Here is a 16,355-nt window from a genome sequence, read left to right on the forward strand (position 1 = left end):
ATTTGCACAGGGGCATGTTTTGTCCTTGGGAAATATTCCAGTATTAGTATAGGCATGCTATATACAGGGGAGTATATGATATAATATTGGAGTTAGTGCTGTTAATACACCTGTAACCTCTACTGAGTAGGGCAAAGACATGGGTAATTTTCTGCAAGCTGCAGTTCACAGAATAATTTGAAGTTATTTAGATATTGTTTCATTTCTTGTGATTTACGCTGCAGTCTTCTCAGCCTGCTCCATGCATGCCTTATGAGCAATGCTGTGTTACTTCAGGATGTTTGTTCCAAAAAAGGAACATTTTCCTCCAAAATGCGGTCCTGCTGAAGTCATCGCTTTTAGACATAACTAAGGTAACACATGGTCATGGAAAGCAGCTAAAACTAATACAGTAACAATGCAGGAATTCAGCTTTTCACTATGCAGTCCTGTACATAACTAGTTATTCACCACAGATTATGAGTACACATAACTAGTTAACCACTGCTATTGTTCATGATCATAGTGAGTTTAGAGGAGATTGGAGTTCTCCCTATTACTATACTGCTGTTCTTTGGTAAGCCAAGAGAGCCTTTTGACTTTTAGTGAAGCTTTGTGTTTGCTTGACTTGGTATCTCTCTGTAGTTCAGCCCTGTTGTGTCTGCAAGTTTGTGTGTGACTATGGGGCCATATATTTATTTGTCACCAAATCTTTTTGTAATGGACAGGCATTAATGACTGATACAGATTATCGAGCATTGTAGTCATATGATGAACCAAAATAAAGAAGGTACAAAAAGGTATGTCTGTTGTGAAAGAATGTTGGAAAAGTCAGGGAATAGCAAAGGGATTTGATGTTTATCTTTATTTGCAAGAACCATTTGACTACTTCTACTTATGGAAGCAGAAAATTATGTATGTAGCCTTTGAAATTATTTCAGCCTGTCTACACTAGCAGTGCTTGGTGATTCTGGTGAAATGTGAATTTCTTTGCAGATGGAGTCGTCTGCACATCGGAGAAGTTGTTCTGAACATGCCGTGGACTTGGTCTCTTTTTTTAATCACAGACTGTGCTCCTGGCCTGTGGAAAGTGCAGGCTGGGACCGGTTACTCATTAAGCGTACAAAGGCTCATATCTCCTGGCTAGTAAAGCTCTTTTGCGAATAGTTTCCTGGGCTCCCACTCTAATTGCTACAGAGATTCCAGGCAGATTCCGTCATCCTTGTTTTCTGCCTGACTGGGAATCTGAGAATAAAAGGGTTGATGGCAGAATAATGAGATTGTTGGACAGTGCAATGCTCAGCAACTCTCCCCAGCATCACATGAGAGAGGAAGGGAGGGGTGGGCTGTAGAGATGATGCTGGGAAGAGAAAGAGCTGTCTAAATCCCTGAGCACCCTCCCGCCCCCATCAACACTGCCTCTTAAAAGAAGACTTAGAAACACTACAGTCTTTTGGTGGGAGGAATTTGGGGGAGGTCAGGGCAGGGGCAGGCTTTTGTAAACCAAAGGCTCCTATAAATCCCTTTCAGGCCCTGAAGTCAGATGCCTGCACCTTCAGGTGCAAAGAGACTGAGGAGCTGATGGGGCAGTGAGTTGATAGAAAACTACTGACACAGATTAACTACTGGGTGTGTAGAAGGTGCACCAGAGCAAGGCAAACATGACCAAAAATGGGCTGGGATAATGATGGTATGAATGAGAGAATGTGTAAGGTCAGCTGAGAAGTGATGCTGTGGTGTGTGATCCTGGCAAATCCTTAGCATGGAGCATGGCATGTTAGAACAACATTTCTCAACTAGCAGTAATGCTGTGAGGGCCAAGGGCGATGAGCTGTGGGTAGTGTCAGAGTAACTGCCCACTCTCCACCTGCAGTTTTGTGGAGTTTCCCAGAGACTGATTCCTGTCACTAGCTGGCCCACAGTTACGTACAGAAGGCAGCAAAAAGGGCAAAGAGCTTCTTAGACAATGGCATCAAAAAAGAAGGTTAAATGCTAGTGATTGCTTGACTTCCAATGCTAGGCAAAGTCAGGATTGTCTCACCAGAAGCAGTAGCTATTTCTCAGATACCATTTGCTATTTCATGAGCTTTACCTCTGCTTTGTGGCCATTTTTCATAGACATTTTCAAAACATCTGCTATACAGTTGTTTGCAGAGTTACTTCCAAGTTTGGATGTTTGATAACACTTATGCAAGAATCAGTCTGGGGTGTCTCTACCCCACAGCTTCTCTCCTATGTATCCTGGAATGGAGCAGAACAAAAACCTCTGATATCAGAAAGCCACAGTGGGATGAGGGGCTAATGACCGCTGCCTTTGTGAAAGGAGAAGTTCTCTGTTTGCATTGCCTTTGTCCCTTTATACTATTTTTGTCGTTTTTTTCTTCGGAAAGTGTATAATTGTGTCATTGAGTCCAGGGCATATATCCTAATTCTAATATCAAGGCAACTATCTCCTGTCTCCTGGGCTGTTCTGCCCTTTGACCAGATTGTTTCACAAAGTGAATTTGAAATTTCTTTTGGAAAAGAAATGAGGATTCCTCCTATTCTTCCATTCTGCTCCATTGACAAATATCTAAATTGAACACTTTTTTGGTGTTTTTTTTTTTTATATCATGTGTCCTGTATAATCTCATTTATATGAATTAAATTTGCAGTCCCATGGACATGTCCCATCACATTTCTGGATGGTGGAATTGCTTAATGGGGCAAGAGCCTTCTAAACACTGCCATTTTTGGGACAGCAAGACATTGTGGCTGGGTGTGAATAAATTGATCACATCCAAATGCTCCCAGATTTAGGGGAGTCTGGTCTCAACATTAGTTGCTGGTATCTGGATATTATGGACTGATGTTTTGGCTCTGCAGATACTAAGAGTTTGGATCTAAAATGCCATCAGTACAGTGAATCTTATCAGTCTCCGCTCTTCTTTGCTGTTCTCATAACACCTAAAAATTTCCTGCTGTGTAAATTTACGTGTCTAATCTGTGGGGAGAGGGTGTCTGGCCAGTGGTTATCAAACTTTGAGCTGCTCGATGTAATCAGAGACTGTGTGAAATGCGCCAATTTGGAGTTTGGGTTGGATTGTTTATGGCAGCATCTTCAAATCACTAGTGGATTAGCTGAGGAAAAATTGTATCCCCAGAAGGAGCAGCTGGGACATTAAGAGTCCCAGCCAATATCTTAACACATACTGTCTGCCTCTCCGGATTTCCAAGCGCAAGTCCTGTGCCGTTCCGGTGAAAGGGGTCATTGAATTTTACACAAAGTTCATGTTGTGAATGGATTTAAGGTGATATGTTTCACCGCTCTCAAAGTGACTCAGGGTTGAATAAGCATATGTAAAATAGTTGGTTTGTGAGTGCCTCCTAAAAACCAGGCATCTAGTCACCCAGCTTAGCAAGAAATTCCTGATTGCCATCATATGAAGGCATGTTGTGTTGTCTTCTTTATAGTAAACGTTTGATTCTCCTGTATCCTTCTCAGCTAACGGCTAGAACAGCCCCTTGCAGTGTGGAATTTAGGAGGGCAATCTCTGAGTTGTATGTGGTGATCAGCAGAAGAACTTTCTTCTTTAGGGCTACAAACACTGACTAACAAAAAGTCTCTTTTCTCAACAGGAACTTCATACTCTGAAAATGATAGCAGCTGTTCCTCATCCCCATGTGAAAATGGTGGGACCTGTAAGGATTTGGAAGTGGGTTACCAGTGCACCTGCCCCGTGGAGCCTGTAGCCTACACGGGCATAAACTGTGAACTCCTGTATGATGCATGCATGAAACATGAGTGTCCTGCCCATAGGATTTGCAACGGGACTCCAGGACTCCTGGAATATGAATGCATCTGTATGCCTGGCTTCACAGGTATTGATTGTAACATTAATATTAATGAGTGTGAGAGCAACCCTTGTAAAGATCCTCGTTTTGAATGTGTAGATAGTGTAAATGGATACACCTGTAAATGCCAAACAGGACTGAATGGAGAAGGCTGCCAAACAGAAAGCTCTGTGTGCTCTAGCCACCCCTGCCTAAATAACGGGACATGTGTCGAGGGTCCTGGGGACTATACCTGCATCTGCCAGCCTGGCTTCACCGGGGCCAACTGCAGAGACAACACTGATGAGTGCGCCTCCAACCCCTGCCAGAACGGAGCCATCTGCCGAGACAGGGTGAATGAGTATAGCTGTTTCTGTGTGCCTGGGTTCCAAGGATACAACTGTGAAATAGACATCAACGAGTGTGCGTCCCGGCCCTGTAAAAACAATGGCACCTGCCTGAATGAGATGGATCACTATTTGTGCAAGTGCGTCCCCGGCTACACAGGTACCTTTCATGCTCATGTACTAGCCGGGTGGTTGGGTTACGTCTCACTGTTCATGTAGTTCCACAATTTGCCTGCTGCTCATGTGTCTTGTAGTGTTAGTAGCTGTCCTGAGAAGCTGTTGTTTTACAGCTATGAGACTAAATCTCTGTTGCATGACTCATATTTCTGGAGTGTTTGGTACTGTCTGTGAATAATGGTGTAGGGCTTGTTGTTGTGGCTTCCGGGCAATAGTTGAGGCTTTGATTCCCATGGGTGGTGTGGATGTTGAGAGACATGGATCTAAGATTGGAAGTGGGTGGACTGTCTGAGACTTGAGTACTAGATACAAAGTAGATGTGATTAGCTCTCAGTATGAAATTAAGGGAGATATACAAGAAAAGAGATTTATTATATACTTAGTGTTTCCAGGTATAACTTATCTCTGCCTATCTGGCCTGGAGTTCTTTGTCCTGTCCTGCAGGATTTCTCTGAGGGAAGTAGTCTTTTTGGAATAAAGTGGCTTTTAGTTGGAGATTTCTTTTCCAGTTCTTTCACGCCCAGTGAATGTTTCTTGGCATGTGACATAAGTATCTCTTTTTTGTGCATCTGTGCTAATGGTGACTCAGAGAGTAATCTACACCTGTGAGTTATCTGTGAGGGAGGCAGTGGGGGTTTCTTCTTTCTCCAGCCCTGCTTATCAGAGAGGAATGCAATTGTACTGCGCCCATGTCTGCCTGGTACCACCTAGCACATGAACTTTCTCAACCTTCCTCGTTGTCACAGACTGAAGTGTTTAAAGAGTTGGGTTGCTGTGAAGGAACGCTGCTGATTACCAGTGGAATGAGGAGAAGTTACAACATCAGGAATGCAGTCCCTGATGCTGACTCACTCTCTGATAAAAATGAACAGAGATGAAGGAGAAAAAAAGCAGAATTTCTGTCTAGGCCTTAAGATTACTACTGATTTTGAGTATCAAGCATAATTCTGTCTTTGCAAATCAGTTTCTTTTTTATCTTTATGCTGAATCCTCAATTCAGGATTGTGGGATTCCCCTGCCAAGGAAGTGATAAAATGACCCAGGCAGCTGGAGGAGCTTGTTGTGCTCCAAGTTATTTTGATGTCAAATATGAGGCTTTGCCTTATGATCTAGTGCCTCATCCAGAGGTTCTAGCACCATTGGCTAGCAAGGCCAGGTTGTTTCCTGGTGCTCGCAGCTGGAATTTGGGTGAAGGAAGTTTTGCCTGGGTATTGACGGGTTTGAACCAGCAGATTAGGGGGCCCACATTCCATCAGGATTAGGATGGCCATGTCCACTATGTGGTGAGCCTTTGCCAAGAAGGGGAGATTAGATGGATTGGCAGGTGCCACTGTAATGACTAAGGTTTGGAGGTGATGCCAGGCCATGGACAACTCAGAGAGGTGGAATATAGTATGGTAGAGATAGTTGCATGGAAGTCGCTCAGGAGGTCTTATCCTGTCAGGGAAAGTTGAGACTTTGGACCAAAAATGCATGACTTGGTGTTACTCTTGACTACTAGTATTGGAGCTAACACCTAATTTTTAATAGCATTTCATAATAAAATTACTCACTAATATCTAGTATCACTGTAATTAGCGTTTTGCACTGCTTTAATGCTTTTTTCCTAGGTATGTCAAAGCAAGTTACAAATATTATTTAAACAAATGGAACAATGTTTTGGAGAAGCAGGTAGAGATCACTTTTCCCATACCCAAAATGCAACTGCCTCTGATGTAGAACACTGGATCTGATTAATAGCAACGCAACACAAGTGAAGAGTACCATGTCTAACTAAAACTGTAAGAGCTATATCATATATAAAAGCTTAAGTAACACTGACTAGCAGTGTGATTCTTCTCTTCCCATCCCTGTCCTCCCTGCCCTCAAAGGATGCCAAACCAAAACAGCTATCATTAGATTTTTAAGAACTGTATGTAAGATCAGGATTTTATGGCTTACTCAGAAAATCAATGTTATTTGTGAAGTGCTGACTGATTGGCTACTTCAGCAAACCTGAATGAAAGAGACTAAAGCTTCGCAAATACTGCAAACTATTTCTAATTTTGATAGAAGACTAAAATCCAAAAGTCTAGACAAAATAATTTTGTTTGTAAATACAAATTAAAGGTCCTAATCTGTGAGAATCACATGCTGTTCAGGAGGTCCCAATATTCTTATGGCAAAATTAGAACACATCACTATGCTAGCCAGTTTGGGTTGATAACATGGCTTCTGTGATTCCAGCTCAGAAGGCCAGGCAGTACAGATACACTTTTCTGGATTTGTAACACAGATATTTCTCTGTTTTGTGACAAAGGTATGAACTGTGATGCTGAAATAGATGAATGTGATTCAGACCCTTGCCAGAATGGGGCCTTGTGCAATGATCATGTTGGGTTCTACACCTGCACCTGTGCACCAGGTTACCAAGGAATCCACTGTGAGGTGGACATCAATGAATGTGTGAGCCAACCATGCCAGCACAATGGGACGTGTCATGACCTCATTAACAGGTGAGAAATCAGTGTTGTTTGGGCAATTAGATACCAGGACTGATCTAAAGGTCTAGTGTAACCTGTGAAAATTAGAGTAGAAATCTGGGGGGGGGAATTGGATTTAATTAAACGTACATCCCAGTGGTCCCAGTGGCAGTAACTGAGAGTGATTTATGGCAATAAGCAAGAAGGCCCCTCCCAGTAGAACTCCTAGGATGTGTAGAGGAAAGTAGGGAAAGATTCCTGTTATTGCTCCCAGCTGACATATCAGATACAAAGGGAAGTGATTTGCAGAGCATGAACAGCAAAGGCAACTGCTGAGAACATACCTGTGTGTCTGAATTTACCTTTTCACGGGTAAGGTGTGAACTCAGAGGCTGCTGAGGGTTGTCTTCTCTGTCATTAGTGTGGCCTGTTTGTGCAGATGGAACTGTCTTTTTCCTCTGCCCCACAAGTGGGTGCGAGGACTGACAGCTTAGCTCCATTTGCTCTTTCCTCATACTGGGCTTTGCAGTCAAATTAAGAGCTTATGTATTGCTCTGTTTTGCTGCCCCACAGCTACCGTTGTGACTGCAGTGACACAGGCTTCGAGGGGGACCACTGCGAGTTGGATATCCTGGAGTGTGCCTCTGAACCCTGTCTGAACAGTGCCATGTGCGTGGAGGGAGTCAAAAACTACAGCTGTGCCTGCTGGCCAGGTAGGTTAGAAATCTATTTTGCTATGCTGGCATGTAGGCACACTGCAATGGAGAGCACATGCTAAATTGCCGTGTTGAAGAAGTAAAGAATTAATGATCATACTGCATGGTCCAGTGTGATTTTTTTTTTTTTTTTTTTTTTTTCCCATTGTCTGAAACAGTGAGGCTGCCACTGCTGCCCTTTACAGGCCATCCCAAGATCCAATTGACCTCATTGCTGGGAAATAACACCCTGATTCTCAACCATAAAATTGTCTTTCTCTTTTCTGTCTTTTTCCATTATGTGTTTTTCTATCATGAGGTAACGCTTTCCTGCAAGTTGATTATTTGGTTCCTGTGTTTGACATAGTGGAGAAAGTGGAGGACCCTGGGACTCCCTACTAGATGAGCTGCAGTGTCTTCTGAGTCTTGTTCTCACCTTCAAGGCAGCCACAATATTTGGCAGACTAGTTCCAGTGAAGTTATGCGTGATGTTGACACTGATGTCTCCTGGCAGGTTACACAGGGCAGCACTGTGAAGAGGATGTGGATGAGTGTGCGACAGATCCCTGTCACAACGGAGGTGTATGCTTTGAGCGATCCAACCAAGCCTATTATGGAACACGACCTGACTTCCCCAGTAATTTCAGCTATAGCCAAGCAGCTGGTTTCCTCTGTTGGTGCCAGCCAGGCTTTGCAGGTGAGCTATGCAGTAAATGTTCATCCTGTCTGTATCTGATAGATGCTGCATGATTTGAGTAGATAGGAATGGAGCAATGTATCTGTGGAACAAAAATCACTTAACAACCGGTACTTCAGAGGGAGTGGCAGCCTGATGCATCAGGAACGTGCTTCTGTTCACATACTGTATGAATATATTGCAGACAGCTGTCTGAATGTCATTCTGTGTCCAGCAAGCCTGTCTCAAGGCTGAGGCAACAGCCTATGCACTTTCCAAGTGCTTTGATGAATGCCCTCTGGCTATGCAGATGCCAAGGTGGTTTCTCTTTGTCAGTCTCTCATACATATGGCAGAATTCATCCCTGCAGGGTATCTGTGAAACTCTTCATCAGAGGAAACTAATTCCCTGGAGTCCCAGATAACTATTCTAGGTGTTTCTTTGATGAGACTACTCTCATGACAGCAACTGTCTAATCAGAGTGGGTAGGAGAAGAGGGGGTTCTTGATATCTTGCTCTTGGAGCTAGAAGCTCTGTGGATGTTCAACTGAAATATTATCCTCTCCCTGGTTTATAGATATGCATAAAAGGCTGGATTTAACAGCTGGGGAAATTCCCTGGTAGGAGGGGCTAAACAATAATACTTTATTCGAAAATGAGAGTTTGGTCCACTATTGCACCGATGGGAATGGTTCAGAAGTTCTGATCCTGCCACTGCTCCCTTTCATGACACTGGAAAATCATTTGACCTTTCCGTACTTCATTTTCCCTAATTGTTTCAGTGATAGTATCTATTTTGCAGAGTGTCTGGAGAGACATGCTATAGTTCAAGAAATTATTTTCTGTTTTTAGATGACGGAAAAGAAGTGCAAAAAATTACAGATGCAGTTGTCATTCAGATTCGTTCCTTCACTGATGCACGTGTGCACTTAAGATGCCTATTTGTGTTTTCACTTTAAAGGGGAGACCTGCTTTACTAACATTGATGAGTGCGACTCTCAGCCTTGTCAGAATGGAGGGCTCTGCGTGGACCTTATTAATGGCTTCCTTTGTCATTGCCTACCAGGTTATTCAGGTAATGTTGGTGAAGGGGGGTGGCTGGAATCGGGTCCTTCTGGTTAACTAATGCTGAGCTGGTGCACTGCTGCCTGGCTGGAGGACTGGATTCCAGTGCTGGGTAGCCCAGACTGCTGAGCAGGACTGAGATGAACTGTGGGGAGTGCGGTAGTGGTGCAGTGGGATGCCTGCAGTTCAGGGCTCAAATGCCATGGGAAGGCTGTGTGATCTTGGTCAAGTAAGTTGATAGGCTATGAACTAGATTTTGAGATGTAAGATCGACTATGTAGAAGAGTCTAAGATCAGAATATCTAGGGGATCTGTATCCTGGAGTGAAACTTCACTGGGAGAACTGTGGGGCTCTTTTATACACATACTGTGAAGGTGAACAAAACCAGCCTTCAAACAAAAAAAAAAGGGTACTTAACATTCTGGATATCACAAGCTACTGACTGTAGCAGATTGGGTCACCAGCACATAAAAGATCTGTAAAACATCTCCATTCCCTAACACCCCTGGATGATAAGAGCCAGCGATTTTTGACTGAAGACATTAATCTGCTATGTTAGGAGGTCAAAAGGTCTTTGTGATGTGAGCAAATGAAGCCTTCTCTGTTTACAAGGGAATGGGGAGTCTGGATTCTTACACAGATGCCCTGCCTGACCCTAATAGGTTTCGGTTTTCTGGCTGAGAAACTAGGGGATAGTGAATATTGCACATCAGCTCTGTTGGGAAGGTACACTGCTAACTGATACTAAACCTCAACTTAGTTTAAAATATTCGTTCTCAGTCTTCTGCATCTTTAAATTCCATGTGTACTCTCTGTTTTGAGCAATTACACACTAAAAAGTAGTTTATAAGAAAGGTGGTCCCCAGCACAATCTTGTATTTATGTATTTTTGAGGTGGATGTAACCTTTCCGCAGTGTTACTAGGCTGCCATCTCGTGGGAAAAAGAAAAACTTGAAGCCAGACGAAAACCTTGTCCCTTTAACTTCTTGCAACAGCAGGTAGCAGCATTCCAGAGACTGTCTGAGGCCTTTATTGCATGGGAAAGTTTTCTGTTTTCCTTCTGTGGTCATAGTGGTTGAGCTATGTTGGTGTAACTCTGTCCAGCTCTTTCCTGGGAAGACCCATTACACAGGTACTTTCATTCCCAGAATCTCAAGTCAACTCCTAGTTAACACCTTCTGTAACTGGGCTGAATTCTTTGTGGGGTTTTGTGGCCTATCTCGTTTGCTTTGGATTCCTAATTTAGGCTAGGCCAAGAAAAATTTGCTGTTGTAGGTGAGGTCTTTGAAAATAGGCTTTTATCAAAGCTCTTTATTGCTACTTTCTTGGGTAGTTACAATGCTGTACTCAAGAACTGAGATCTTGTCCAAAGAGATGGTTTAAAGTTTATCCTACTTGTCAGAATTCCCACGCACATATGTGCCCTGTTCCCTTTTCCTCCTTCAGTGCCCCAGCACCCTCACAGAGTTCAGATTTTCATTGTGCTTTGCCAAACTGCAGATCTGTTTAATCCTTTCCAATTCTTAGCGTGCTCATGGGCAGAAAAGCTGACAGAAACACAGGATGATGGGCAAAGGAGTGCTAGAGTTCATTCTGTTGCATCAAATTTGGGTTCATTAGTACTTGAAGGGGATTAGAAGCAGGTTGCTCTTCTGGATATTGCTTTTGGTAAATGACTTTGTCTCAGCTGAGGTAGTTCTGACACATTAACACAGTGAAAGGCTGGGAGCAGTCTGTGAGATCAGTGAGTGCATGTGGAGGAGTGAAGCTGACAGGGAAATAATAGCAATTAATCTCCCCTCCTTTGTCAATTAATCCCAGTACAGTCATGCTGGGTAAACAGCTTATTACTTCATATTAGGATCAGAGAACAACTTTGTGAAGCTTCCCATAATGTTTCTGTTCAAAACGCATTTCTGTGGCAGCTTAGATCTGCCATGAACTTGGGTTTAAGCTGCCTCCGCTGATTAAAGTGAACTTGCTACTCTGAAGAATGCTTTCTTGGGGCGGCAGGGGGTTCTTTCTGTATTTTTTTTTTTTTCTTCAGTCTGAGGAATTTGGGGAGTGTTGGGATAACAATGTGAGTCAGGAGAAATTCTTTCTTTGCAAATTAACTGCCTCAGTGCTGTCTCAGGCTACAGCAGTGCAGGGAGATGAGCCAGCTCTCTCTGAAATGTAGTTGTTGCAAAAGCGGTGCCTCATTCCTGAGAGAACTACATAATAGGTCCTGAAGAGTCTGTTCAGTGCATCAGTTTGTGCTTTAGTAGAGGAAGTACCCTGAGAGGATGTAAGAACTATGAATCAAAAGATTGCATGGGCACTAAGTGAAGTGAGAAGGAGAATGAATCTTGCGTGGTCTTGGAAATGATGTTAACTGTGGTCAAGAGAAAAAGCATATTAGGAAAAGTCTGTCTTTTAGGGAAAAAAAACCCAAAATGGATTCTTTATTCATAGGAAAGGTTTCAGTCCATCATGTATGTACTAGGCAATAGTTTAGGCCAGGACATGAAAAAGATAGGTACCTCCATTTGGAATGGGAACCAATTTTTAACCTGCAAGAATGTAATCACTTAAGTGGAATTGGCTCATTCGTTCTTTAAAAACTTTTAAATGGCCTGAGCGCTCCCACTCATATTTCCACTCCTGCTAAAGTTGCCCTTAGAAAGGCAGTGTCCTAAAACACAGTGCTGTGGCATTGGTCAGCCTGAATGAGAGGGGAAGAGCACCATCATTTCAATTGCAGACATCCCTTGGCAGTGGCACCTTGTGATCATGGTAAAATTCTGAGCTTTTTTGCACGTGGCTGAGGAATGCTTCTACTTTCATGAGAAATCAGAAGGTGATGTGGTGGTAAATTCCGGAGGGTCTGGGATTGTGAATGTGTCTCAATATAATTGGAGTGCTTATTGACCATTTTACTTTGTTCAGCTATAATGTCTTTGTCAATTGTCCTTAAAGAAGTAGGATACCTTCTGTGTAGCTAGCTATAAATGGTTACTCTGTAAAAGTGCTAGCCCAGATCAAATAGGCTTGAATTCCTGGGTCGTGGGTCATGAAATAAATAGGAGACGCTTCTTCCTTCTGACCACCTTTGGATAGATTTAATTTTTTTTGTGCAGGTATTTCTTGATGTCAGATTTGTTTTAGAGATGTAGCCTCTACAGAAAGGGCAGCTAAAAGGTTAAGATTGTAAAGAGATTAGAGGACTGTTACCCCTTCAACAGAATCCCTTTTGGTAAATATAGCTGAAGGGAGCTAGGGAGCGCTTCGTGAGACCCCCACCCCCACTTCCCTTCCCTTCCACATTGCATCTCCCTTCTGGATCATAGCTCCATGGTTAATCAGACCTTTTGACTTTCCTGTCATCTGATCAGAATGCTGCAAGAGTGTATGCTTCAGTCTAGATCCTGCTTGTGTCTAGGTGTCAGGTGAGCTTTGATCAAAAGCGTCCTCTGAGATCCTGATGCTTGTGACTGCACATCCTGTTTCGAACTAGCCCTTTGCATAGATTTTCTGACTATGGACAGCCTGAGATATGCCAGCTCACCATGGTTAAAGACTTTTGAGAGGATTATTAGTGGTGGAGCAATTCTGATGAATTAAATTTGACTTCCTTACTAACCAAAATGGGTGAAGCCCAGCTTAATGTCATCTTTAGAATCAGGGCAGGCAAGTCCTCAGGCAGAGCAGTGTCCCAGAGAGACAGAAGAATTCTCCTGTGCGTAGGTATGGCAAAATGGCTATCTTTTAATGGTGTGTACCAGGAGAGATGACTTCAGGATGTCAGATATTAGACTAGATTCAGCGTGTTGATTTTCACATAAATGCTTATCAGCAATGTTTATTATTTTCAGTGATAATGGATTTGCTTGCCAGGAGGCCACTGCTTGCAGTATGTGAACTGCCATGTACACTTCAGGCAGACCAAATTCCCCTCTCCTGTCCCCTCTCCTTTCCCCTCTCCTTTCCGGAAGGCTAGCTCTTGAGACTAGGATGGGTGTCTCTGAAGCCTGGAAAGAAATTCCTAAGTTTCTGGGACTCATTTACCAACACAGTGAGGAAGTTGCTAATATCTATCTAAAGAACATGTGTGAAATTTGGAAATTTCTATCGGAAGTTCACTCTCCATTTTGTGACATTTTTCTGCTAAGAACCCTCTGACATGTTTAGTGCTCTTTATCTTGACCTCCTCCAAGAAGTTTTACAAATTATTAGGAACAAAATAATTCTCTGAATTTAAACCCCATGACTGAATCTTGTAACTTGCATGATTGCCAGTGTGTAAGAATGGGGAATTAAAACCTCTAGAAAATGAATCATCTAATCCTTTTAATTTCTTTAGAATCCTTCAGTTTCAAAGAACCTAAGCGGTTACTCCTCAGTTGTGTGTAGTTTGAAACAGATGTTCAGTGATCCACCATTTTGGCTTATAAGAGGTCTTATTTAAGTATTTTATCTTGCATATATATTTGTACTGTTTAGAATTGTTGTGACTGTGTATTTCTCCATCCTCATTCTGTCTTTCTAAAAGAACCCTAGTCTGTATATATCCTTAAACTGATCCTGGGAAAAGAAGCAATTACAGTTTCCAATTAGCAATATTTCATGTAATGAATTTCAAAAGATGTAGTGACTAGTAGGCATCAGAATCTGTGCTGACTTATGCTACATGGATTTGGGTACAATATATTTCCAACCAGCAGTATACAGATAGACTCTCTGTGTGTGTATAAATCAAAATATGGATCTTTTTAAAGGGATTTAATGTTCTCCAGTCTTCACAGTTGTTATACTTTATTGTTGCAGTAGGTGGTCGAATGGGCACAAGCTACCCATGTGTTTTCTCTTGAACAATAACAGAAGGGTCATACTAGCTAATATAGATAGTATTTAAAATCTGTGCTAGGATAGGTCTATGCGTGCGTAGGACCCAGATGTGACTATCTGAGAAGTTTTGACTCCAAACAAGCACTCACCATATCCCTCCCACTTAAAATATCTGTAAAATTGACTGGCATGTTTGGATTGAGTGAAATGAAGAATGTAAAATAGCTACAAGAGTTGTTGGAATGCTTTCTTTTAATATCTTAAAGTGATACTGCTAATGCAGATTCCAGACTCTGACATGTGGGAGTTTTTGTTTGCTTGGACCTGACATTGATACTAACAGAGACTCCAAGTTTGGGGAAAAGCTCCCAGATAACATTTCTTCACAGAAATAAGAACCTTCCCTGGGTTCCTTACAACATGAAAGTACAATTCTGTCTCTAGGAACTTTACAATATGAAAGTAACTGCATTTTTTCAAAAAAACCTCCCAGAAACACAGAGGAAAAAATGAGATTGCAACAGCTAATTTTATAAGGTTGCTAATGAGGAGAGTTTTGATTGTGCAGTCCCATGTTTGAACCAGTACAGTCAGCATAATGCAGGGAATTTCCTTCCATTCAGTTTGACTTCAGAGAAACAGATCACGGTAATTAAAACTTGAGACTTTTCCTTGTCAATATTGCCGAGTGGAAATGCTTGCACTCACAAATGCGCAGAATAGGGCACATGGAGGAAGGAAACTACCTGAAGCGCTGGTCCCTGATTAAGTCAGTATTGAATGTACAGCAGGGCCCAGGCTGCAGTCTGCATTTGGAACTCTCCTTATTCGTATGGTTTGGATAGTACACAGTGGTGGAAATGCAGCTTTTTGGCTTAGCCTATAAAAAGAAAAATCCATATTTTGGCCTTATTCATGGAATGTGGCAGATTCACCTGGGAGGTGGCAAGGACAAGAGATTGTCTCTTGACTTTTTACTGTTGGAGCTTATGCTGTGGATACTGCAGGGTATTACTGTAATGCACTGAGTGAGAATACACTGTGAGTACGCATTCTTCATGTCAGCACTGACAGAGGCCAGCTGGGGAGGTTTAGAGCAGGGCTGGATTAGATCTCACTACAGCGCAGGTCTCTTCTATATTGGCTAGTTTCATCTCCAATCCCTTTTTGTCTGACTGGCATCAGGGAGCGCTTACACACATTCTGCCGTTTCAGTCCAGCCTTTTTTGTCATTCCTCCCCCCCCATTCACCCCCATTTTTTTTCCCTTTACTGTCACAAATGTCCACAAGGAGTCGGCCATGAAATCTGTGCTGATTGGCGTGATCCTGAAGGGAATTTTTCTGCTAGCAGGTAATGAGATCTATACAGTAATTGCAATGTGTCCTGAATGTTTGCGTGCCTGCCCAGGGCAGGGAGCTGGCTGTGCGATTAGTGGTAGCTGGAGGCATGAGAAGGAACAAGAATTGACTAGAAAGGAAGAATGTTTTATTTTGAAGAGACCTAAAGTTTTGTTTTGGAAACTTTAGGGCAAGGAATTTCCTTGTTGCCGCAAGATGAATGCAGAGCTGTCAGTGTGCTCCGTGTGCATCTTTGCTACAATTCTGCCTTGCTCTGTGCAGTAATCAAATCCGGGGTGTTCCAAGGCATGGGTCCTTGTTTTGTACTCAGGTATACTGTGTAAACACACAGATGTCTCCCTGTTAGTTCTGTGAAACGTTAGTTTTGTTGTTTACAGATGTTTTCTCAATTTTCCTTTTTCCTTTAATGATTTAGGACTCCTTTATTGAGAAGCAGTTTTTGTTTTAACTCAGAGGACAAACCCTTTGCTGGCCTATACACTTCTCTATCTCCTCCCCCACCGTCTCCTTGAGTAGTGTGCACCGTGGGAGAGAGGTCAAAACAGTGTGTTGCCATGGAAATGGCAGTAATTGTGCAAATATAATTGTGTCGGGGTCAGTTTGTTGTGGCTAATTCTCTCTCTCTCCCCCCTCTTGCCCTCCCCTCCTTTTTTCTTTTGATAATAATAATACAAACCCTAATTATGATGCACCAGGGAAAGGTTGCTAGGAATTCAGCTGTCTTACCGGAGAGGGCAAGCCGGTGCTGGCTGGGAAGTCCCTCTGAACTCGCATATTTCAAGATTGGGCCCATGAATAGACCTCATCCTTCAAGATTTTTTGGTATATGACAGCTAAATTAGAATCTCTCTCTTTATGTGTGCTTATTCTTTTAACATATTATGTACCTGTTGAAGTATATGATTCTCACACTGTATACAATGAATCTTTGCTTATTAATAGCAGTCAGTAA

At 42.5% G+C, this 16,355-nt stretch overlaps 1 protein-coding gene across 5 annotated transcripts in view; it reads left to right on the top strand.

Annotated features, from left to right (window-relative positions):
• The first annotated feature begins 3,699 nt into the window (after nucleotides 1-3,699).
• The window catches only part of CRB2 (crumbs cell polarity complex component 2), a 31,405-nt gene continuing 18,749 nt past the window's right edge, over nucleotides 3,700-16,355 (top strand). For 4 of the 5 annotated variants that reach the window (XM_050907900.1, XM_050907901.1, XM_050907902.1 and 1 more), the window contains exons 1-5: nucleotides 3,700-4,299; nucleotides 6,616-6,811; nucleotides 7,352-7,491; nucleotides 7,988-8,170; nucleotides 9,111-9,224. In XM_050907900.1, the coding sequence (XP_050763857.1) occupies nucleotides 3,753-4,299; nucleotides 6,616-6,811; nucleotides 7,352-7,491; nucleotides 7,988-8,170; nucleotides 9,111-9,224 (1,180 nt within the window). In that variant the 5' untranslated portion in view covers nucleotides 3,700-3,752. Of the gene's footprint in view, nucleotides 4,300-6,048; nucleotides 6,098-6,615; nucleotides 6,812-7,351; nucleotides 7,492-7,987; nucleotides 8,171-9,110; nucleotides 9,225-16,355 lie in introns of those variants that run through there. The other variant, XM_050907906.1, reaches the window with a different exon arrangement.

Source organism: Gymnogyps californianus, chromosome 18, assembly GCF_018139145.2.
Source record: "Gymnogyps californianus isolate 813 chromosome 18, ASM1813914v2, whole genome shotgun sequence".
Lineage (NCBI taxonomy): Eukaryota > Metazoa > Chordata > Aves > Accipitriformes > Cathartidae > Gymnogyps > Gymnogyps californianus.